A 23,123-nucleotide genomic window follows, 5' to 3' on the forward strand; every position below is an offset into this window, starting at 1 on the left:
ACTGTTTTAAAGACAAATTTGCAGTGGTGTATAAAGTATTTGAAAACCATACTTGAGTAAAAGTATAGATATCTTACCTGAAAGTGACTTCGGTAATAGTAAAAGTCACCCGTAAGAAAATGACTTGAGTAAAAGTCTTAAAGTAGCTCATATTAAATGTACTTAAGTATCAAAAGTATCTGGTGTTGAAATGTACTTAAGTATCAAAAGTAAAAGTACAAGTACCAAACTTAAACATGCTAAGTGTTTTTTATGGTAGCCCTATACAGACACAAGCAACCCAAAATTATTCTCATCAGGATTTATTTCAACTAACTGAAAAATTATAACAAAAATATACATATAAGGTATATTTGTAAACATTCAAACCCCAGATGCTGAGGTTCAAATAGTATTGGACTAGTGCCTCTGATCTTCTAGGGACAATAAAGAACCAACACAACAGAATAAACAAGGGCCTCTTAAGTCTTCCTAAGATCAATAATAGACCACAGTATAACCACTAAAAAATTGTTAACTGTAAATATCACTAAACTTGGACCTTTCACTTTCTAATCAGCAGCATGAATGATACACAATGCCCCTTATGATAGCTCAGCAAAAGGAAACAAGTTCTAGGCAAACAAAATAAGATAGTTTCTCTTTCGTTAACAAACTGTAGAGTGCTAGTACAGAGAAGAACAGGCCAAATTTCCGACCGAATAATAAAGACTGAACTGAAACGAGCTCCTGCATGAGCACCTGGATAATTCTAAAGGGAATAAATGGATGGGGAATGTGCTCGCATTGATCACATCCCTGCCCTTTGTACACACATCGCTACTCCCCATTGGAGGGTTTAGTGAGGTCCTCAGAATGGCCCCTCCAGAGTCGGTCATGGCCATGGCGGAATGCCAAGAAGAAGATCAAACTGGACACTAGAGGAAGTACAACTCGTAACAAGGTTTCCTCCGGACGATTAGGGTCTTGCGCTGGACTACCCCCCCCCCGGTAGTCCGGTTGACGGCTTATCTCCCGTCCCGCCCTCAGGTAATCCTCGCGAGGCACCGTCCGTTCTCGCGCAAACATGCACAGTCCAGATAATCTAATATCATGTTGAGAGATTGACAATTATATTCAGATTTTAATTTGTAATGAGTAACGAGGTGTTCAATGTCAATGTAACGGAGTAAAAGTAAATATTTTTTCTTTTAAATGTAGTGGAGTAAAAGTAGAAGTCCTGATGAATATAAATACTCAAGGAAAGTATAGATCCTCAAAAAAACTACTTAAGTACTGTAACGAAGTACTTTTACTCTGTTACTTTACGACACTGCAAATTTGTAATTTCTAAACACAGTCGGGTCACATAGAGATCTGGGGTGTCATTTATAACCGTTGTATACGCACAAAACAGGGCCTGAAACGTACTTACGCCACTTCCCACACAAACGTTGGGATATACAGCGCTGTGAAAATTATTTGCCCCCTTCCTGGTTTCTTATGTTGTTGCATATTTGTCACACTTAAATGTTTCAGATCATTAAACCAATTTTTATATTAGACAAAGATAACCCGAGTAAACATAAAATGCAGTTTTTAAATGATGATTTCATTTATTAAGGGAAAAAAGCTATCCAAACCTACCTGACCCTATGTGAAAAAGTAATTGCCCCCCATGATGAATCAAGAATGAATTGTGATTAACAAAATTTTTGGGAAAGCTGAATTCAATTTCACTAGCCACACCCAGGCCTGATTACTGCCAGACCTGTTGAATAAAGAAATCACTTAAATAGAACCTGTCTGACAAAGTGCAGTAGGCTAAAAGATTTCAAAAAGCAACACATCATGCCGCGATCTAAAGAAATTCAAAAACAGATGAGAAACAAAGTAATTGATATCTATCAGTCTGGAAAGGGTTACGAAGCGATTTCTAAGGCTTTGGGACTTCAGTGAACCAAGGTGAGAGCCATTATCCACATATGGAGAAGACTTGGAACAGTGGTGAACCTTCCCAGGAGTGGCCGGCCTACCAGAATTACTCCAAGAGCACATCGACGACTCATCCAGGAGGTCATAAAAGACCGGAGAACACCATCTAAGGAACTGCAGGCCTCACTTGCCTAAGTTAAAGTCAGTTTTCATGATTCAACAATAAGAAAGACACTAGGCAAAAATGACATCCATGGCAGAGTTCCAAGGCGAAAGCCACTGCTAACGAAAAGAACACAAAGGCTCGTCTCACATTTGCCAAAAAACATCTTGATGATCCCAAAGACTTTTAGGCAAATATTCTGTGGACTGACAAAACAAAAGATTAACTTTTGGAAGATGTGCGCAGCGTTACATCTGGCGTAAAACTAACACAGCATTTCATAAAAACAACATCATACCAACAGCGAAACATGGTCGTGGTGGTAGTGTCAGGACCTGGCCGACTTGCCACAATTGATGGAACCATGAATTCTGCTCTCTACCAGAAAATCCTGAAGGAGAATGTCCGGCCATCAGTTTGTGACCTCAAGCTCAAGCGCACTTGGGTTATGCAGCAGGACAATGATCCGAAACACACCAGCATGTCCACCTCTGAATTGCTAAAAAAAAAACAAAATGAAGGTTTTGGAGTGGCCTAGTCAAAGTCCGGACCTAAATCCGATGGAGATGCTGTGGCATGACCTTAAACAAGCCGTTTATACTAAAAATAACTACAATGTGGCTGAATTAAAACTATTCTGCAAAGAAGAGTGGGCCAAAATTCCTCCACAGCAATTTGAAAGACTCATTGCCACTTATCGCAAATGCTTGATTGCAGTTGTTGCCGCCAAGGGTGGCACAACCAGTTATTATCCCACTCTATCCCATCTGCATGCCTAAGTGTCCTTGGCAAGATACTGAACCCCTAAATGGCCCCTCATAAATGCTGAGTGTTCTAAAAATGTAAGTCGCTTTGGACAAAAGCGTCAGCTAAATGACATGTAATGTAATGTAATGTAATGTAATGTAATTGGTTTTAGGGGGCAATTACTTTTTCACAAAGGACAAGGTAGGTTTGGATAGCTTTTTTCCCTTAATAAGTGAAATCATGATTTAAAAACTGCATTTTTGTATTAACTTGGGTTACTTTTGTCTAATATTAAAATTTGTTTGATGATCTGAATCATTTAAATGTGAAAAATATGCCAAAAAAAATTAAATCTGGAAGGGGGCAAATACTTTTTCACAGCACTGTATAAAAACAAACTTTATGTGCGCATTTCCATGCAAACTCTGACCCATGCGTATACATTTTTTGGACTAGAAAGTGGTGATGCAGATGTGAAGTGGTGAACTGAAGCCAGATTATTGATCCACTTCATCACTGACATTAAAACCAAAAGCTTTAGTTGTGCTCGCACAACATATCTGTTTCATACAAACCTTTTAATTCCAAAATATGTTAAAAAAAACAGAGTTGCAGAGCCGATTCATTAATAGTTTTTAATAATATAGAGTAACACTGACACAAGCGTATAATAGTTTTGTTAAATTCTATAGATTATGGAAATGACAACTGCTCTGAATTTAATAATCCTGCAGTTTTGGATGATTAAAACATAAACATGAGATATAACAAGTTCCCTCACATTCTGAATAACCCGGCCTGAATTATTGTCCCACTCCTCCCCTGCCTTCCACATCTGTTCCAATTGTTCTTTGAGCCACTTCTAGATCTACATGTGCACCTACTGCACCTACTGATGTTACTGTCAGTTGAGATTGCAACATCTATTACTCCTGACATCTTCTAGTCCTTGTCAAGCACCACTATGTCTGGTTGGTTAGCCGTAGATTGCATTCAACGCATAATTAGAACCAAGGAGATTGCATTTTGTTAAGTATTCATTCTAACACCTTCCTCAAGGACACCACAGATAGCAATCTGAGGGGACTGGACCAGAGTACATTCCTATATCTTTCATAAAAAATTTAACTAGAAAGGCACTCAGTAGGGAATATACCTCTGCCAAGGGCCAACAGCAGACATATTTTCCTATCATATGGGTTTACAGCTTGGCCCTAATCTTTCGGTCCGCTCCAGATGCCTTTTATAGGGCTAGATGTTATCAGCTTGTTAGTGATAATGGCCAACAACTAGTGTTTAATGGAAAAGAACAGTATTCAACATATCAAGTCTGCGCCAATACCCAGTGGTGTATAAAGTAATTGAAAGCCATACTTGAGTAAAAGTATCAATATCTTACCTGAAAGTGACTCCGGTAAAAATAAAAGTCACCCGTAAGAAAATGATTTGAGTAAAAGTCTTATAGTAGCTCATATTAACTGTACTTAAGTATCAAAAGTACTAGTACCAAACTTTAAAATGCAAAGTGAATTGTATATAAGGTTTATTCAGACACAAAACAACCCAAAATTGTTCTCTTCAAGCTTTATTTCTAATGACTAAAAAATTATAACGTAAATATACATAGAATGTATAATTTTACAAATTTTGAAACCAAGATACCGAGGTTCAAATAGTAATAGACTAGTGCATCTGAACTTCTAGGGACTACAAAAAAACAACACAACAGCTTAAACAAGTCCCTCTTGTGTCTGCCTAAGAACACTAATAGACTACAGTATAACCATTAAAAAATTGTTAACTGTAAATATCACTAAAAGTGGACCTTTCAATCAATAGCAGGAATGTTACATAATGCCCCTTATGATAACTCAACAAAAGGAAACAAGTTCTAGGCACACAAAAATATAATAGTTTTCCTCTTTTGTTAACTACCTGCACAGTGCTAGTAGAAAGAAGAAAAAATCACTGGACACAGTCTAGTTGTGCGGCAGGCCAAATTTCAGACCGAATAATAAAGACTGAACTGAACCGAGCTCCTGCATGAGCACCCGGATAATTCTAAAGGGAATAAAAGGATGAGGAATAAGCTTGCGTTGATTAAGTCCCTGCCCTTTGTACACACATCGCTACTACCCATTGGATGGTTTAGTGAAGTCCTCGGATCGGCCCTGCCAGAGCTGGTCACGGCCCTGGCGGAGCGCCGAGAAGACGATCCAAAGAGGGAGTAAAACTAGTAACAAAGTTTCTAAAGTTGAACCTGCAGAGGGATCATTACCGACCGGTACAGCCTGCTAAACCCCCATCGACCAAGGCAGCCCGACCAACCTCTGGATGCTTAGGTGTCACAACTTCAGTAAGCTCTTAAACATCTTCATTGTCTCATATTATTTTTTGCATGTACTAATTCTCATGTCATTTCAGAATTCAACCACTCCCATTACTTGCCCCACCCCCAGACTCACATGCTTTCCATCAGTCATTAGTCATCCAGTATATATACCAGCTCATTTCCTCTGTTCTTTGCCAGATCGTCTAGTGTTTGTTTCTAGCTTTCCAGCGTTTACCTTGATACATTGTTCGGCCTGATCTCCACTCTGACCTGCTTTCTGGACCCTGGATTCCCGTGTGCCGGCTCCCTGTCTGATTTGTTTGCTAGCTGACTGTCTGCCTGGCTTTTGACCCCCGGAGCGTTCCAATAAAACAGAACTTTTGTTATTCCCTAAACCTGCTTGTGTCGTGCTTTTGGGTTCATGTCTGTCATTTTGCACACCCTGACATAGGGTCTCACGCTGCCCCCCTTACGTCAAACACGCCGCCCGGCCTGCGCATCTCCCGAGAGGTGTGCCGTGCGTAAAGGAGCGCATTGCGCCAACCTCCACTGATCAAGTAACAAGACAGTCATGAGAATATATAAGAAGAAGAAAGTTAAGAAATGTAGCTAGTAAAAGTAAAAAGTCGTCAGGGTAAAGTAAAGTTCAGATATGTGAAAAATCGACTTAATCACAGTAACAAAGTATTTGTACTCCGTTACTTCCCACCACAAAAAAATGGGCTCTCTTAAAGATTTGACAAGCTCGCCAGTCTTTACAATTCACAGCACCTCAGTGCTTTTTATGTTGTTGTACCAAATACACATAATGCAACCACAAAGGTGCCTCCCGCCTTGGCTCTACTGAAAAGACAACTTCACATCCATCTTGACTAGAGGTGTGGAAATTTATTGATTCTTCGAGGCATCACGATGCGGACATGGACGACGCTGCATCAATGCAGCAGTGTTAATTTCGTTGACGAAAACTATGACTATTCGTTAACGACCTTTTTCCCATGACCAGGACGAGAAAAACTATGACAAAATCTACTTTAACTTTCGCTGATGGGACGAGACGAAAATGTTTGTGGCTTACTAACTCACAATAATTGTATTTTTCGTCACGCCGTTCACGTTCAATTTTTTAAACATCATCGTATCAGGCTGTCATGAAGTACCAGGAGTGGGCGAGTGTGTTTGTGAGAGTGCTCTCAGATAGCGCATACAATCCGGTGCCGTGGCTCCGCCCCTCTCCAACCCCGCTCACTCGCTCAGAGACAAAGTGAGATCAGAGCTCGTTAACGTGAAGCAGGTGGTCACTGACTCACCAAGCTATTAGTTTGCAGCTATATGTTTTTATTTAATTCAAAATAGGGTACTTATTTAATACATTTCCCACAAATATGGGGAGGACTCAACTAGCCCTACATAGTTCTGTGTTTAATTTATTTCAAAGTAGGCCTTCACTGGCCTGTGTATTTTCTTCTCCTGACAGATGTCAGCCCTAACCCTAACCCTAACCCTGACTTTAGAGCAGAATTAAACCTGTTTACAGCCTGGTACAAAAATTGGTTTTAGTCTCAATCGCGAGGTTCTTCCTTCATGACGACTCTGAGGGGGTTGAATGTTTTTATAACTCACTCGTTTAAGCGATATAGAGGTTTGAAATTCACGTGACGTCACAGTCAGCACGACGACTGCAACTCATAGCCTCCTGCCTGCTTGGCTTCACCTGATCTAACAGGCTAATCCCCGGTCAGTGAACACCACCTGAGACCGTTGAGAGGTTTCACTCACATATCGGATGAATAACACGGTTTGATGTTCTGCTTGTTCTCCTGACGGACAAGTTACAACCCAGTCTCATCAGAAAACGTTCAATGGCAACGTTGGTCCATTTGGAACCACGTTACCATCTCACAATCTGGCCTCTCAGATTGTGAGATGGTAACATTTAGTCCTCCCATTGTTTTGCATTGGCGTGTTCTCACGTCACGTGACTCTCAAGCTCCCGTCTGCGGAGAGGAAAACATGGCGGAGATTCCCTGTTTTTTCAGATAAAAATATAATTTTGTAACTTAGTTTGGGCATAAAAATACATTCTGACACCATTTCTAGCGAGAAATGTGCTCTTTGCTTCCACAGTCTTCAGCCAGTTCGTGCTTATGATAAATATTTTAATAGTTATCACGCATGTTTTTATCGTTGCTATGACGGTTGCCATGCCACCACGGCGCAGCTTGGTGTTTAAATCACAGTTCCTGCGTGGTGTCCTTCAGTGATCGTGAATGTTATTCATGTTATATAATAGTAATATTTGAGGCTAGATTACATCTCTAATGAGAAGGAACCTGCGAGTCTGTTCATACCGAGGCCGGCCCCGAGTGCGCGACCGGCCCGAGTGCGCGAGCGGACATGACGTGTGGCTGTCGTAAAAACCCTATTTGTAAACAACCAGCCCTTTAACTCGGGGCTGCGTTACAAACACGGAGCGCTTGGAAGACCACGATGTCATCTTCCTTCTGTCAGGTAAGTAGTTTATTGTTTTTAAAGATCGTTACGATCTAGGTTTACAGTCCGAGTGCGGAGAGAGTCCGTCAATCCACACTATGGACGCTGTTCATCAGCTAATACGCCATTGTTAGCCACATGCTTCAGGCCACGGTAGCCTGTGCTACCTGGGAGGTGAATACATGGTTGTTGAAAGCAGTTCAAGACGCTTAGCTCATCATTGAGGGACGCTACAATATAAATATAAACATGAATTTGATTTATGAATGCTTTAGATTAATAAGGAGTGTATTTGTCTACCATTACTCCACAATATCAGGTCAATTTGGTTTAATGTATAGTATGCACTATGACAATAATGTTTCCATGTTATGGAGTTGCGATTCATTTTATAAAACAATTGCTATGTTCTGTTTTTTAATCAAGGAGGATCAAAGTGAAGCTACAGGAGTTTCATTAACGTCAACAACTTGGACCGAACAGTTTGTTTTGCTTGATGAAGAGCAGGAAGGGCAGCCTGGAGAGAAAGAGAAGCCGGGTTGAGCCCACTAACATCATCCACGTACCACGAGGAAGATGAGGGAGAGAAATGATCCTACCATTAAAGAGGTACTTTTAAGTTACATACCAGAAAAAACATTTTATATAATTTGCCAAATATACATTTTTATTAAATCCCCAAAGTACACTTGCTGAAATACAAGTTAATATCACACTGAAAGAATTTTGATCAATCATGCTTCCCTGCTGTGATTGTTTAACTAGGAAAACAACTTTTTCCACAGGAAGGCAAGTAAATTTAAGGAATACATGTGCAAAGTTTTCCTCTGTTATGTATAATGATGACCCCCATCAAACATAATGTTAGCAATATTTACACCTTTTAATTTATACTGTTTATTTCTGTCTACATGTGTGAATTTGCCTTCATTAGTTTCAGAAAAGAGCGATGATGTATCGGTCAGTGGGCGGCAGCACGAGACTCCGCAAACTAGTCTGTAAGCAAAGCAGACGAAGGCATCGAGGTTGCGGCCTGCCATCATTGTTATTTTGCTTAAGGGACTGAATATGTTTCATGTAGAAATATTAGCATTTCCCTTATATCTACCAAAACTGCTTGTTTCACAGACTGCAGTTCTGTTTTGATCCGATGTGGTGTGCAAATACAACCGTATCTGCAATGGGTTGTGGGGCATTAACATTTGTAACTCTAATTTTGTTTTGACAGACTGTGAAAAGAACGTTGAGAACATCACCACTCTACAGGAAGACACAGTCCAGTAATGGGTGTCAGAAGTTCAGTAGTGAACGACAGGTACTGTGGGAAAATGTGTGTCATTGTTGTACAATGTCCTTTGACTCTGTTTAAACAAGGTCAACACAAAAAGGTTTGATTGTAAACTGATATCGGTACGAATTCATGTTATTCTCCTCGTCAAAAGAAACAAACAATCAAAATTACCTGCAGAACACCCTTGATGGACGCTTCAGCTGCATCGTCAGACTGGCCAGACAGCAAGATGCCAACTTTAATGCCAATTTATTTGTGTAACATTCTGTGACCAAATGTATAGATAACTTTTTGTAGATTGTAAAAATAGATAACCCATTTATTACAAAAAAACTACACTAGAATTACCACACTGCGTTGTATGACTCCGCTAACCAGAGCAGTGTCCGTCTACATATTTCTACATATTTTCTCTCATATAAATGACACTGTATCTCTTGACAACTGAAACCATAAGATGAGGTCAGTGTGGCCTTGACCTTTTTACTTTAAGACAAATACAAAGTTAGACAATCCGAAAACATGCAGTTATGCCTCCGGCGACTCGCTATTGCAGAGGCATTAAAACCGTAGTGTAGTAGATTGGATTTTATTGGTGTTACATTGGACATCTTGTATGGGTACACCAAAAAATATATTTGGTTTCACATTCTAGATGGCAATAAGCAGAGTCATCAACTCAGGAAAAATATTTCTGTAGAAAAGAAAGCCTTGTATGTATGTATACATACACACAAATGCACAATTGAGACGTTTTTGTCTTTTATCATATATTCTCAGGCAGTACTGATGCATTTACTGAGAGGGGACGTGAGGGCCTACTCTGCGTGCTCAGAGTTCAAGCCCAGCAGGCTGCAGCGGTCCTGACATATTCTGGAACAGCAGCACAGTCTTTAGATGACTCCTCTGAAGATGAAAACATGGCGAGGTACTTCTCCACTGATGAAGAACTGTGAGGGCTGTGATTAGCTACACTCTCTTGCTACAATGCTACTCATGCTACTCCCTGGCAGCCTTAGGAAGGCATTAGCTTGCTGTGTGGTAGCTGTTAGCTTCAGCATTTTTAGTTTTTAGTGGCCTGTCTGACGTTTATGTTTTTAAAAAAAAATCAGAGGGAACCATCTTCATAATTTAACACTATGGTTTGTTTGTGTCCTTCAGTTCTTCTCAAGAGAAGCAGTACAGGTGTGCCTCAGCTCCACGGTCCCTCCTGCAGCCTCTGCTCCTGATGCTAACCTCATGTCTCCATCACACCAAGCAGCAGACCTGGATTGACAGACCTTTCTCCAGAGCTGCCCCCTCCCTCTGAAACCCCTCTCTCCAAAACACAATTTGTGTAGTTTTTAAAGTATTTTTTGCATGAGAATTGTTGATCATAACATTTCCAGCAGATGCCTTAATATAATGTTTGTGCACAATAAATGACATTGATCATAACATAATGGTATTTCCTTGCACTTCTACACCATGATATTGTCAGATAAGATGCTGATTACATTAAAGCAGTGAATGCTCTGCTTTAAGCAACATAAACACACAATGATCCAATGGATCTGAAGTAGAATGGGCACATTACATTCTGTAGAGAATGCCTCAGTTATGGAAGTCAGAAAATAACTTTCTTTATCTGAGGTTCCAGTCATTTATAGTCACAGCAAAGCACACAGGTCTGGTTGTCTAAGTGGCTCCCATATCATATTGTTTAAGATGTGTAACATCAAGTTTGTGTTTCAGTGCAAAATTAGTCATTAGTCAAGAGTTCACCTTCTTCTTTACACTAAAATTAGGTGACCCAGATGTTTCACAATGCAATCTGATAAGGTCTTATGAGAAACATTCTTAACATTAAAGAAATCAACACAGAGGATAGCAATATCTGTTTGACTTTAATCCGTAGCTGATAATCAGCGGCCTGACTTATTCAAACACATTAATACTACAATGAATAAGGCAGGGGTTTTCCATCAGAAATCATTTCTGGGACATTAATTTAAAAGATCTCCAGTATAAGCAAATGTATTCTAAAATTGGTTTACATCCAAGTGTGAGGCTGTCCTGGCACATGGAAATAAGATATATATATATTGTTTGTATTAGCTTTCCCTCAGTTTAGTACTTGCACTTCTTGAAAAGCTCTATATAAATAAGATGTATTAATGTTTATACATTGCCCTCTAGTATATGTTTTCCTAAAAGTCACTGTAGATACAGAAATAACAGTATGGTTCAGGTGACAGTAAGTGGAAGCTGAAGGTAATTTCCATGTGCTCAAGAGAAACATAACGTGACGATATAGTTGATTTCTGATAGAAGGCCCTGCCTCATTCATTGTAGTATTAATGTGTTTGAATAAGTCAGGCTGCCGATTACCAGCTACTGATTAAAGTCAAACAGTTATTGCTAACCTCTGTGGTGATTTCTTTAATTTTAAGAATGTTTCTCATAAGACCTTATCAGATTGCATTGTGAAACATCTGGGTCACCTAATTTTAGTGTAAACAAGAGGGTGAACTCTTGACTAATGACTAATTTTGCACTGAAACACAAACTTGATGTTACACATCTTAAACAATGATATGGGCGCCACTTAGACAACCAGACCTGTGTGCTTTGCTGTGACTATAAATGACTGGAACCTCAGATAAAGAAAGTTATTTTCTGACTTCCATAACTGAGGCATTCTCTACAGAATGTAATGTGCCCATTCTACTTCAGATCCATTGGATCATTGTTTGTTTATGTTGCTTAAAGAAGAGCATTCACTGCTTTAATGTAATCAGCATCTTATCTGACAATATCATGGTGTAGAAGTGCAAGGAAATACCATTATGTTGTGATCAATGTCATTTATTGTGCACAAACATTACATTAAGGCATCTGCTGGAAATGATATGATCAACAATTCTCATGCAAAAATACTTTAAAAACTACACAAATAGTGTTTTGGAGAGGGGGGTTTCAGATGGAGGGGGCAGCTCTGGAGAAAGGTCTGTCAATCCAGGGGCCCGTTTCACAAAGCAGGTTTAGTGAAAACTCTGAGTTAGTTAACCCTGAGATGAGGGAAACTCTGGTTTTTCAGTTTCACAAAGCCAGTTCAGCTTTACTCTGAGTCAGTTACCCTGGCAACATACTCCGTGAACCTAACCTGCTCGCTGGCAGGTTTTCTTCAACTAACCCCGAGTTTCTCCTGCTCTTAAGTTGAAGCCTGCAGACTGAAGGCAGTGGCAGACATGGCGTGTCCTTTTATTGAAGAGCCAGTTGATGTCGAGGCGCAGATACTCCGCAGACATCTCCACCGGGAGAGGATTATTAGACCCCGATTGGATGTTTTATCATTCCCTGATGAGTATCTGTTTGAGCGTTTCCGTTTCTCTGCATCATCTATAATTTATATAAACGATATTCTCAGCCCTCACATCGCTCACATGACGCATCGTGGACATGCTCTCAGTTCCGAGCAAATTCTTTGTATTGCACTTCGTTTTTTTGCCAACGGCAGTTTTTTGTATAACGTCGGTGATGCAGAGCATGTGTCCAAGGCAACTGTCTGTCGGGCTGTCCGAAATGTGACACTTGCACTGAAACGGCTACTATGCACGTTTGTAGTGTTCCCAAGTCACAGACCCACCAGACTTCTCAAAGAAGAGTTCCACAGAATTGCAGGTATCAGTCTAAGCAGTAATTCATTTATGTCATAAAGCTTTGAGACTTGAAGCACTAATCAGTCAATTTGATATATTTTAGGGTTTCCAGGTGTGATTGGCTGCATAGATGGCACTCACATTCCTATCATCGCTCCTTCAATAAATGAAGGAGATTATGTGAATAGGAAATCTGTCCACAGCATTAATGTGCAGGTAGGCCTAAATAGTAGCCTTTAACATTCCAAATTAAATACACTACACCATACAGCTAATTACTGTTCTCCACTGTGAAGATCATATGTGATGGAGCCCACATGATTAACAATGTGGAAGCGAAGTGGCCTGGGTCTGTGCATGACTCACGAATGTTTCGTGAGTCGACACTGAGTGCCAGATTTGCCGGTGGTGAGTTTATATATATAATTTATATACAGTATATAGTTATATCCTATGATCAAATATTTTGTTTCCTCCTATTGCAACTGAAACAAACTGTATCTTGTATTATCATAGTAGAGTTCGATGGTTACCTACTCGGAGACAGAGGGTACCCCTGCCAGCGCTATCTGCTGACCCCTTACCCTGACCCTGAGCCTGGCCCACAGCGACACTACAACTTGGCTCACTGCAGGACACGAGCCAGAGTGGAGATGACCATCGGGATACTCAAGGCCCGGTTCCAGTGCCTTCGTAGGCTCAGGGTCACCCCAGAGAGAGCTTGTGACATTATAGTGGCATGTGTGGTTCTCCACAACATTGCCACTATTAGAGGAGAACAATGTCCTACTCTTTCCCCCTGTGATCCAGGTATTAATCATACCCCCCCTGCTGATACACGAGATGGAAGAGCTGTTAGAGACATGATATGTGTCAATCATTTCTAACTGACCCATCACCTCCCCAATGTTCAAGAACGACAATATGCATCTCATTTTATGAGGTCTTCTTTATTTCCTAGAAGGACAAATTTTGTACAGTTGTTAATCCTTTGTTGTTGAAACAATTAAAAAACATCCACCTGTGGGCACGTCACCCACCTTTAACTGATGGTCCAGCAGTTGTATTTCCTTTTCTGTTTTGGTGATCTGCAGCCTTATGTGCTCCATTTCTAGGTGTGATTTGTTTATTTGAGATTCTAAATATACCTTGTAAAGTTGTTTCACAGGGAGCTATAGGAACATAAATGACATTGAATTTCAGTGCCATGTCTATTTAGTGTCATTGTAAGTTGTGGGTCAATGCTGAACAACATCTTACTGAGGTAAGCTGTGCTGTGGAGGTTGATGGACCTTCTTCCCCATTGTAATTTCCAGCATGGCTCTGTTAGAGAGAAAGAAGTTGCGAGTTGTATTGTGGAACAACACTATTAACTGAGCCAAAGTTATTTTTAAAAAAAAAGGTGTATACTTCAGCAGGCCTCTCTGCATCTTCCCTCTCTGTGGCAGCTGATAAGGTTTCTTCATCATCCTCCTGTAATGAAACAGAATGTGTGTGTTATATTCTACCAATTATGAAAAATCTGTGGAATATTAAGAGTACTTACAACAGCATGGAGGTCTGTTATGGCAGAAGGCTCAACGAGACAGATTACACCATCAGTAACTGGTAGAAAATGAAGATTAGACAGTTGATGATTACCCAGAAAAGTGCCCCACCTAATTTAAACACAATTTTTCAAACTCTGAGTCACCTTAAAATAGATTGATATCTGAAAGCAAAAGCAGCCAATTGCAAAGAACTGTAGCTTACTGCTACAAGAAAAATCAGTGTGCCAACTAAGTTGTGTCTAAGATGAATGGGTGGCCATTACTGAGCGAACACTAGAAAAAGGATTAACGTACATGCCATTCATTTGAATAACTTACCTCTTATGTAGGCCCCTGTGACCTGGGGCGTGGGTGGGTCCGATGAACTCCCCCCAGAGATGCCCTCAGCAATGGGTCGTCCACTGTTCTGACTGAGGGCCATCTTTTCAGCCTCTGTGAGAGGTGGTGGTGGTGGACCGCCACCTGTTTTGCGGGCCTCAGCCTTTTTTCTGTTGGCTATAATGGAGGTCAAATTTAAATACATACAGAAAACACAACTTTGGAGACTTGTATGTATAAAAGGCATTTAGGTGTTGCTTTCATAGAGACAATATTAAATACTGGCAGTGTTGGGATTTCTCTTTTTTTTGCAGATTTCCCTAATTACTTAAATATATCCATCACATGTTGAATGTAGCCACTAAATGCTGTTTAATGAGGGCAGGCTAAACAACATCACAATTGCTTGTACTTTATTATACCTTACCTGTTTGAACTACATTTTTATATTTCATCTTTAGCTGCTGCCAAGTCCGTTTGGTGCCTGTTGGGTTGCACCTGTGCTCACAATCACACATATGGAATATAATTGTTGAATAAGTGGAACATTCAAGACAAAACATTTCTTTTTTCTCAAATTAATACTGACGCATTGACTCGGTCAGCAATTTCCTGCCACGCAAGATCCCGCGCTTTTGCTGCTGCCACAGTATTGCTTCTTTTTAAAAATATATGCTCACTTTCTGCATACGCAGTCATTAATATTTCCAACTCCACTGGGGAGAAGTAGGAGGATCGAGGCTGTTTACCACTTGTTGCCATGGTGAATCATGTTATCTGTGTTCCATTGATGAAGGCTTTTTATATCCTCATGCACAAGCTTCACTCAGGGTTACCTTGACTCTGAGTTGATTGAACTAAGTGTTATCACCTGTTCTGAAACCGAAAACTTAGAGTTTGACAGCTCAGAGTTGCTCAACCCAGAGTTAAGGTTTTAACTCAGAGTTTGTTGAACCTGCTTTGTGAAACGGGCCCCTGGTCTGCTGCTTGGTGTGATGGAGACATGAGGTTAGCATCAGGAGCGGAGATTGCAGGAGGGACCGTGGAGCTGAGGCACACCTGTACTGCTTCTCTTGAGAAGAACTGAAGGACACAAACAAACCATTAGGGATGAGCGAGTACAGCATTATCTGTATCTGTATCTGTATCTGTTAACCATATGAATTATCTGTATCCGTAGCCGTACTCGGAGTGGGCGGGGCCTAACCCGGAAGTGGGTGTGATTTAACCCGGACGTGGGCTGGATTTAACCCGGAAGTAGGCCGGGTTGTCTTGATACGGGCGGGGCTTTAACCAGTATGTTATTTTAAGCATGCAATTGATATGGGTTGATCAGAAATTGTTATATTTATTGCCGATTAGAAAACTATTACAGGACAGTATCAGCATTGAGCTTCAGATCAATGATTTTGATTACAATAGCAAACGAACTATTTACAGAACAAGTTTTGCAACAATGAATACAACACATGCTGTTGCAATTATGAAGTGAAATGTAATAACAAGTGTTTTCATACTCAACATAACTTTATTTTTTAACTTTGAAATTTTTTTTATGATTTTTTTATTTTAATTTTATTTACATTTATTTCCACACGAGGTGTGTGTGTGTGTGTGTGTGTGTGTGTGTGTGTGTGTGTGTGTGTGTGTGTAGCTTAATTTGTAATATTTTTTATACCACTACTACCTAGAAAGTGTCAGACACTCAGTGCGTGAAGTAAAATAAAACTGGTTAGAGCCAACTGACGGTTTAAAAAAAAAAAAAAAAACTCCAACGACCGGCAGAGAGAGGGAGAGAGAGAGAGAGAGAGTAGCCAGACGCTAGAGAGTAGTCCGACACTCAATGCGTGAAGTAAAAAAAAAAAAAAAAATCTCCGACAGGCAGAGACGCAACGCGAGTCGCTTTCTACCAGCACCACGTCTGAACGAACCCACGTTTAACAGAACTCTACTGGTTAATAAGTAAGTACAAACTGAAATAAAAACAAACTTCAAGCTGAAGAAACCCTAAACGTTAACGGAAAAGACCCGCGAACCTGAGTGACTGAGAGACAGAGAGCTGTTCTGTGAGTGAGTGAGCAGAGCGGTGTGTGAAGGGGAGGAGCGCTGTGACGCTGTGTGAGGATTTTCATTCAGTCCGAGCACAGATATTGACTCGTATTACTCGTATAATACTCGTGCTCGGCAAAAGTGCTTTATCCGTACCGGATACTCGTTTCAGCCGAGTATCCGGCTCATCTCTACAAACCATAGTGTTAAATTATGAAGATGGTTCCCTCTGATTTTTTTTTAAAAACATAAACGTCAGACAGGCCACTAAAAACTAAAAATGCTGAAGCTAACAGCTACCACACAGCAAGCTAATGCCTTCCTAAGGCTGCCAGGGAGTAGCATGAGTAGCATTGTAGCAAGAGAGTGTAGCTAATCACAGCCCTCACAGTTCTTCATCAGTGGAGAAGTACCTCGCCATGTTTTCATCTTCAGAGGAGTCATCTAAAGACTGTGCTGCTGTTCCAGAATATGTCAGGACCGCTGCAGCCTGCTGGGCTTGAACTCTGAGCACGCAGAGTAGGCCCTCACGTCCCCTCTCAGTAAATGCATCAGTACTGCCTGAGAATATATGATAAAAGACAAAAACGTCTCAATTGTGCATTTGTGTGTATGTATACATACATACAAGGCTTTCTTTTCTACAGAAATATTTTTCCTGAGTTGATGACTCTGCTTATTGCCATCTAGAATGTGAAACCAAATATATTTTTTGGTGTACCCATACAAGATGTCCAATGTAACACCAATAAAATCCAATCTACTACACTACGGTTTTAATGCCTCTGCAATAGCGAGTCGCCGGAGGCATAACTGCATGTTTTCGGATTGTCTAACTTTGTATTTGTCTTAAAGTAAAAAGGTCAAGGCCACACTGACCTCATCTTATGGTTTCAGTTGTCAAGAGATACAGTGTCATTTATATGAGAGAAAATATGTAGAAATATGTAGACGGACACTGCTCTGGTTAGCGGAGTCATACAACGCAGTGTGGTAATTCTAGTGTAGTTTTTTTGTAATAAATGGGTTATCTATTTTTACAATCTACAAAAAGTTATCTATACATTTGGTCACAGAATGTTACACAAATAAATTGGCATTAAAGTTGGCATCTTGCTGTCTGGCCAGTCTGACGATGCAGCTGAAGCGTCCATCAAGGGTGTTCTGCAGGTAATTTTGATTGTTTGTTTCTTTTGACGAGGAGAATAACATGAATTCGTACCGATATCAGTTTACAATCAAACCTTTTTGTGTTGACCTTGTTTAAACAGAGTCAAAGGACATTGTACAACAATGACACACATTTTCCCACAGTACCTGTCGTTCACTACTGAACTTCTGACACCCATTACTGGACTGTGTCTTCCTGTAGAGTGGTGATGTTCTCAACGTTCTTTTCACAGTCTGTCAAAACAAAATTAGAGTTACAAATGTTAATGCCCCACAACCCATTGCAGATACGGTTGTATTTGCACACCACATCGGATCAAAACAGAACTGCAGTCTGTGAAACAAGCAGTTTTGGTAGATATAAGGGAAATGCTAATATTTCTACATGAAACATATTCAGTCCCTTAAGCAAAATAACAATGATGGCAGGCCGCAACCTCGATGCCTTCGTCTGCTTTGCTTACAGACTAGTTTGCGGAGTCTCGTGCTGCCGCCCACTGACCGATACATCATCGCTCTTTTCTGAAACTAATGAAGGCAAATTCACACATGTAGACAGAAATAAACAGTATAAATTAAAAGGTGTAAATATTGCTAACATTATGTTTGATGGGGGTCATCATTATACATAACAGAGGAAAACTTTGCACATGTATTCCTTAAATTTACTTGCCTTCCTGTGGAAAAAGTTGTTTTCCTAGTTAAACAATCACAGCAGGGAAGCATGATTGATCAAAATTCTTTCAGTGTGATATTAACTTGTATTTCAGCAAGTGTACTTTGGGGATTTAATAAAAATGTATATTTGGCAAATTATATAAAATGTTTTTTCTGGTATGTAACTTAAAAGTACCTCTTTAATGGTAGGATCATTTCTCTCCCTCATCTTCCTCGTGGTACGTGGATGATGTTAGTGGGCTCAACCCGGCTTCTCTTTCTCTCCAGGCTGCCCTTCCTGCTCTTCATCAAGCAAAACAAACTGTTCGGTCCAAGTTGTTGACGTTAATGAAACTCCTGTAGCTTCACTTTGATCCTCCTTGATTAAAAAACAGAACATAGCAATTGTTTTATAAAATGAATCGCAACTCCATAACATGGAAACATTATTGTCATAGTGCATACTATACATTAAACCAAATTGACCTGATATTGTGGAGTAATGGTAGACAAATACACTCCTTATTAATCTAAAGCATTCATAAATCAAATTCATGTTTATATTTATATTGTAGCGTCCCTCAATGATGAGCTAAGCGTCTTGAACTGCTTTCAACAACCATGTATTCACCTCCCAGGTAGCACAGGCTACCGTGGCCTGAAGCATGTGGCTAACAATGGCGTATTAGCTGATGAACAGCGTCCATAGTGTGGATTGACGGACTCTCTCCGCACTCGGACTGTAAACCTAGATCGTAACGATCTTTAAAAACAATAAACTACTTACCTGACAGAAGGAAGATGACATCGTGGTCTTCCAAGCGCTCCGTGTTTGTAACGCAGCCCCGAGTTAAAGGACTGGTTGTTTACAAATAGGGTTTTTACGACAGCCACACGTCATGTCCGCTCGCGCACTCGGTCCGGGCCGGTCGCGCACTCGGGCCGGTCGCGCACTCCTCGGGCCGGTCGCGCACTCGGGCCGGTCGCGCACTCGGGCCGGCCTCGGTATGAACAGACTCGCAGGTTCCTTCTCATTAGAGATGTAATCTAGCCTCAAATATTACTATTATATAACATGAATAACATTCACGATCACTGAAGGACACCACGCAGGGACTGTGATTTAAACACCACGCTGCGCCATGGTGGCATGGCAACCGTCATAGCAACGATAAAAACATGCGTGATAACTATTAAAATATTTATCATAAGCACGAACTGGCTGAAGACTGTGGAAGCAAAGAGCACATTTCTCGCTAGAAATGGTGTCAGAATGTATTTTTATGCCCAAACTAAGTTACAAAATTATATTTTTATCTGAAAAAACAGGGAATCTCCGCCATGTTTTCCTCTCCGCAGACGGGAGCTTGAGAGTCACGTGACGTGAGAACACGCCAATGCAAAACAATGGGAGGACTAAATGTTACCATCTCACAATCTGAGAGGCCAGATTGTGAGATGGTAACGTCGTTCCAAGTGGACCAACGTTGCCATTGAACGTTTTCTGATGAGACTGGGTTGCAAGTTAAAGACGTCTCATCCCGTTTCTGTGGTAAGTCAAGTTTAGAATCTTATTTAGTTGTGTTAGAAGTAGGGTTGCAAAGGGGTGGACAATTTCCGGAAACTTTCCTGAAACTTTCCATAGGAAGTTAAGCTCGGGAATTTTGGGAATTTGGAAAAAAAAAATACGCAAATTGCTGAGCAAAAAAAAAATCATTCAATACTCTATTTTAAAGATTTATCGAATGCAGCACACGCTGCAGGTTGAATTTTCAACCCTCCGCTGTGCGTTTCTCCATCACATGCGCAGATAATTCCCAGCATCCTGCACACTACAGCAGGGCTATCGAGGCCTGCTGTAGTGTGCAGGACTAGTCATATCTCTAACTATTTATATCTCAGGCATTGCATTAGTGCTTTCTTATAAGCTTTTTTCTCATCTTATTCTACAGAACAATGCCACACAATCTCATGTGTGGAGACATTTCACTGTCAATGTAGAAGGAAAGGTTTTGAACAACAAGGTTGTGTCACCCTGGACACAACCTTTTGAAACTCATCCCCTCTGGTAGGCGCTACAGATCTCTGTTCACCAAAACCTCCAGACACAAAAACCGTTTCTTCCCCCTCGCCGTCTCACTTCTGAACAGCCAACCCACTGTGGCACTGCGCAATAACTCTGGATCTTTATAATAACCAGTTACTCCCGAAATTATATTATATTATATATAATATATATTGTAATTATGTTTAATTATATTTACTTATTTCAACCTCACTGTATAATTATAATACGCACACCTGCACTTCTTTTCTTAGACCATCACACTGTTCGGACTGTTTGTATTGTTTTGTTTTGTTTTGTTTTGTGATGTGTATTCTGTGTAAGCACACTGAGAGCCACTTTACCGAGTCAAATTCCCTGTTTGTGCAAACTTACTTGGCCAATAAACCTGATTCTGATTCTAATTTGCAAATACTGTGCAAAGACCTAGTTTAAGAAGGACACAAGATGGAGAAGCATGTAGTCAAGTGCCCAAAGTTTCCTCAGGGCTCAAATCAGCCTATGACAAAACAAAATGTTCATATTTATGTCTTTATATGAAAAGGTAAATACAGTTAGTATAAATTACCCACAACATTTCCAGTTTATTCCCGTTTATTCCCGTTTATTCCCGTATATTCCCATGGCAAGTTTCCAACTTTGAATATTCCTGGAATTTTGCAACCCTAGTTAGAAGTGATTCGCAGGTATCGGTGTCTCTGTAACTGGCTTGTTAGCTTAGCTCCGCTAGCCCGGAGGCAAGATACAAGCAGTAATGGCGATGCGAACAGGAGTTATTACCGACACACCCCGACATGAGCCGGTCGCCCAGCTGAGAAAAGTGTTAGAGTTTGATGATGAATCTTTTAAACTGAGACAGGAGACTATGTGTGTTCGGAGAATAAGCTCCGCCACGTAAGATATCTAATGTTTTGTAAAGTTGTTTCACTCGCCAAACCATTTGACGTTGACTACGTTACACAGATTATTATTCTGCAGAAACAGATTTACTGTGGTCAACTGAAACTTGAGTATTTAAAGTCATATCTGCATTGTAATAGCAGCTGTTTAAAGTAGCATTAAGTCAATGTGTTGTAACGTGTTACAGTGAAAACTAAACTTGTCTGCTACCTTCAGTTTTTACATCGTTAATCTCAGCCAGTCTTCACTGAATTATTGTGTTAAATATAAATAAATTATAGAAAGTGTTACTTTACTAGAATAGACAGTCTCATAGAGAACCTGAGGCTGATGTTCACCACATATTTCCTAAGCTGAAATGATTATGATCTGATGAACTTTGAAGTAATACACTTTTATTTTTACCATGTAAAAGCCTGTTAAGGAGTTAACCTGGCACATGTATGACTTTACATGTCAGCTTTTTCGTTGAATGTTCCTCTAGGATGTCCACCATGAGACACAACTGGAATCCAACCAGACTGAACACTGAGATTCATCACTTCAACACTGACTCCAGGTACAGACCTGATTTCATTACTTACAAACAATCAAAGGAAAGTATTGCACATAATACATAATGGATTAAATAATATATGCAATACTTTTCATGTGAAATAGCTCCATACTGTAGATTCATTGTCTTGGTAATGCACAGTTTAATCCAAAAGTATATTCAAGTACATAGTTGAATATCCACAGAAAATATGGATACAAACTTTGTTCATAAGTAACAATTCCTCTACAATAATGCCATGCTTTTATGTTTCCTATCATTTTATTAGGGACGGACAAGCCTGAAGGACACAGCTGTGATGACCATGTTCTGTCTCTTATGGCAAAGAAGAAAAATAAAACACCGGGTTCTTATCTAAAGTGTATCAAATCAGAAAGCAAAAGATAAACATTGTTCTAATAAGTGTCAACTTTTTAACCAACCATAATGACTAAAGAAATTAACTCTAGTATCCATGACACTTAGCAATGACTGCCAACTCTAAACAGTTGCAGGCCGTCTTTAGTTAAGGGAGGAAGTGTTGTGCAGGTCGTCCTCATGTTGACCAGCCTGAAGCTGCCGATCTCCACCATGTTGCTGCTGAGGACATCAGGTGCTGCAGTGCTTCATCTAACGAAAAGAAGAAACTCACTATTAAAGAATATTTTGAAGCACCACAGATGTCCAACAGAACCGATGTACTGGGCTCTGGGTTTGTACCCTCATGGTTAAATGCACATATTTTAAGTTGCTTTGGATAAAAGTACTGAAATAAATAAAACATTTTACAAATTGATTAAATGTCTTTCTACCTCATCTGTTATATTCAAGGTGATAATCTCCAACAGAGATGTTGATAACAGTCCACATCAAGTCTCTCCACTTCCCTCAGTGTGAAAACATAATTAAATAATTCACATGAGAACTGTCTGAACTGTCTTATTCACTCTAAAATTCCATAACAGGCGAAATAAACGAGGTGCAATAGTAATGGTGGATATACCAGCCTGTATCAGAATATTTGTTAAACATAGTTACTATGACATGCAACTTACACATGAAGCTTATTGATATTAACTTATTAAAATAAAAAAATCAAGTCACAACCAAACACACAACTCTGTAGTCAACTTGCTTCAATCTGTTCATTAGATGTGTTAAATAAACGGTAACTTTTATAACAATTACATATTAAAAAACACTTGAGGCATTTTAGCATATGATTATGATGATAGATAAAGCAATAGGTTTTGTTGTATAGTTTCAAGGTTACTTACCTCTAGTTCATGGTAAGGATC

The 23,123-nt window shown here is 40.0% G+C and overlaps 3 protein-coding genes and 2 long non-coding RNA genes across 10 annotated transcripts in view; 2 read left to right on the top strand and 3 right to left on the bottom strand.

Annotated features, from left to right (window-relative positions):
• Positions 1–23,123, bottom strand: part of myo15b (myosin XVB) — a 130,992-nt gene that overhangs the window by 78,191 nt on the left and 29,678 nt on the right. The gene's annotated exons all lie outside the window — the stretch shown is intronic.
• On the top strand, positions 7,572–10,250 carry LOC128427107 (uncharacterized). 2 transcript variants are annotated; one of them, XR_008333319.1, is made up of 5 exons: positions 7,572–7,667; positions 8,076–8,258; positions 8,878–8,964; positions 9,721–9,868; positions 10,102–10,250. It is a non-coding gene; the product is annotated as an uncharacterized LOC128427107 (long non-coding RNA). The 2 variants fall into 2 exon arrangements; XR_008333318.1 differs by lacking the exons at positions 9,721–9,868; positions 10,102–10,250 and adding an exon at positions 9,092–9,697.
• Positions 11,945–13,627, top strand: LOC128427105 (putative nuclease HARBI1). 2 transcript variants are annotated; one of them, XM_053414196.1, is made up of 4 exons: positions 11,945–12,603; positions 12,685–12,797; positions 12,878–12,989; positions 13,098–13,627. In XM_053414196.1, the coding sequence occupies exons 1-4, from the start codon at positions 12,171–12,173 to the stop codon at positions 13,466–13,468; spliced, it is 1,029 nt and encodes a 342-aa protein (XP_053270171.1). In that variant the 5' UTR covers positions 11,945–12,170; the 3' UTR covers positions 13,469–13,627. The 2 variants fall into 2 exon arrangements, with proteins under 2 accessions (XP_053270171.1, XP_053270172.1); XM_053414197.1 differs by having other exon boundaries at positions 13,101–13,627.
• On the bottom strand, positions 13,513–15,417 carry LOC128427106 (uncharacterized). Of its 3 annotated transcripts, XM_053414199.1 has the most exons (8): positions 15,039–15,417; positions 14,877–14,947; positions 14,450–14,626; positions 14,128–14,186; positions 13,992–14,054; positions 13,842–13,904; positions 13,622–13,753; positions 13,513–13,538 (listed from the first exon to the last, which is right to left on the bottom strand). In XM_053414199.1, the coding sequence occupies exons 1-8, from the start codon at positions 15,209–15,211 to the stop codon at positions 13,518–13,520; spliced, it is 759 nt and encodes a 252-aa protein (XP_053270174.1). In that variant the 5' UTR covers positions 15,212–15,417; the 3' UTR covers positions 13,513–13,517. The 3 variants fall into 3 exon arrangements, with proteins under 3 accessions (XP_053270174.1, XP_053270175.1, XP_053270173.1); XM_053414200.1 differs by having other exon boundaries at positions 13,513–13,753; positions 15,199–15,417; XM_053414198.1 differs by having other exon boundaries at positions 13,513–13,753.
• On the bottom strand, positions 16,732–19,187 carry LOC128427110 (uncharacterized). Of its 2 annotated transcripts, none has more exons than XR_008333321.1 (4): positions 19,113–19,187; positions 18,522–18,704; positions 17,816–17,902; positions 16,732–17,059 (listed from the first exon to the last, which is right to left on the bottom strand). It is a non-coding gene; the product is annotated as an uncharacterized LOC128427110 (long non-coding RNA). The 2 variants fall into 2 exon arrangements; XR_008333320.1 differs by lacking the exon at positions 16,732–17,059 and adding an exon at positions 17,110–17,688.

This window comes from Pleuronectes platessa, chromosome 21, assembly GCF_947347685.1.
Source record: "Pleuronectes platessa chromosome 21, fPlePla1.1, whole genome shotgun sequence".
Lineage (NCBI taxonomy): Eukaryota > Metazoa > Chordata > Actinopteri > Pleuronectiformes > Pleuronectidae > Pleuronectes > Pleuronectes platessa.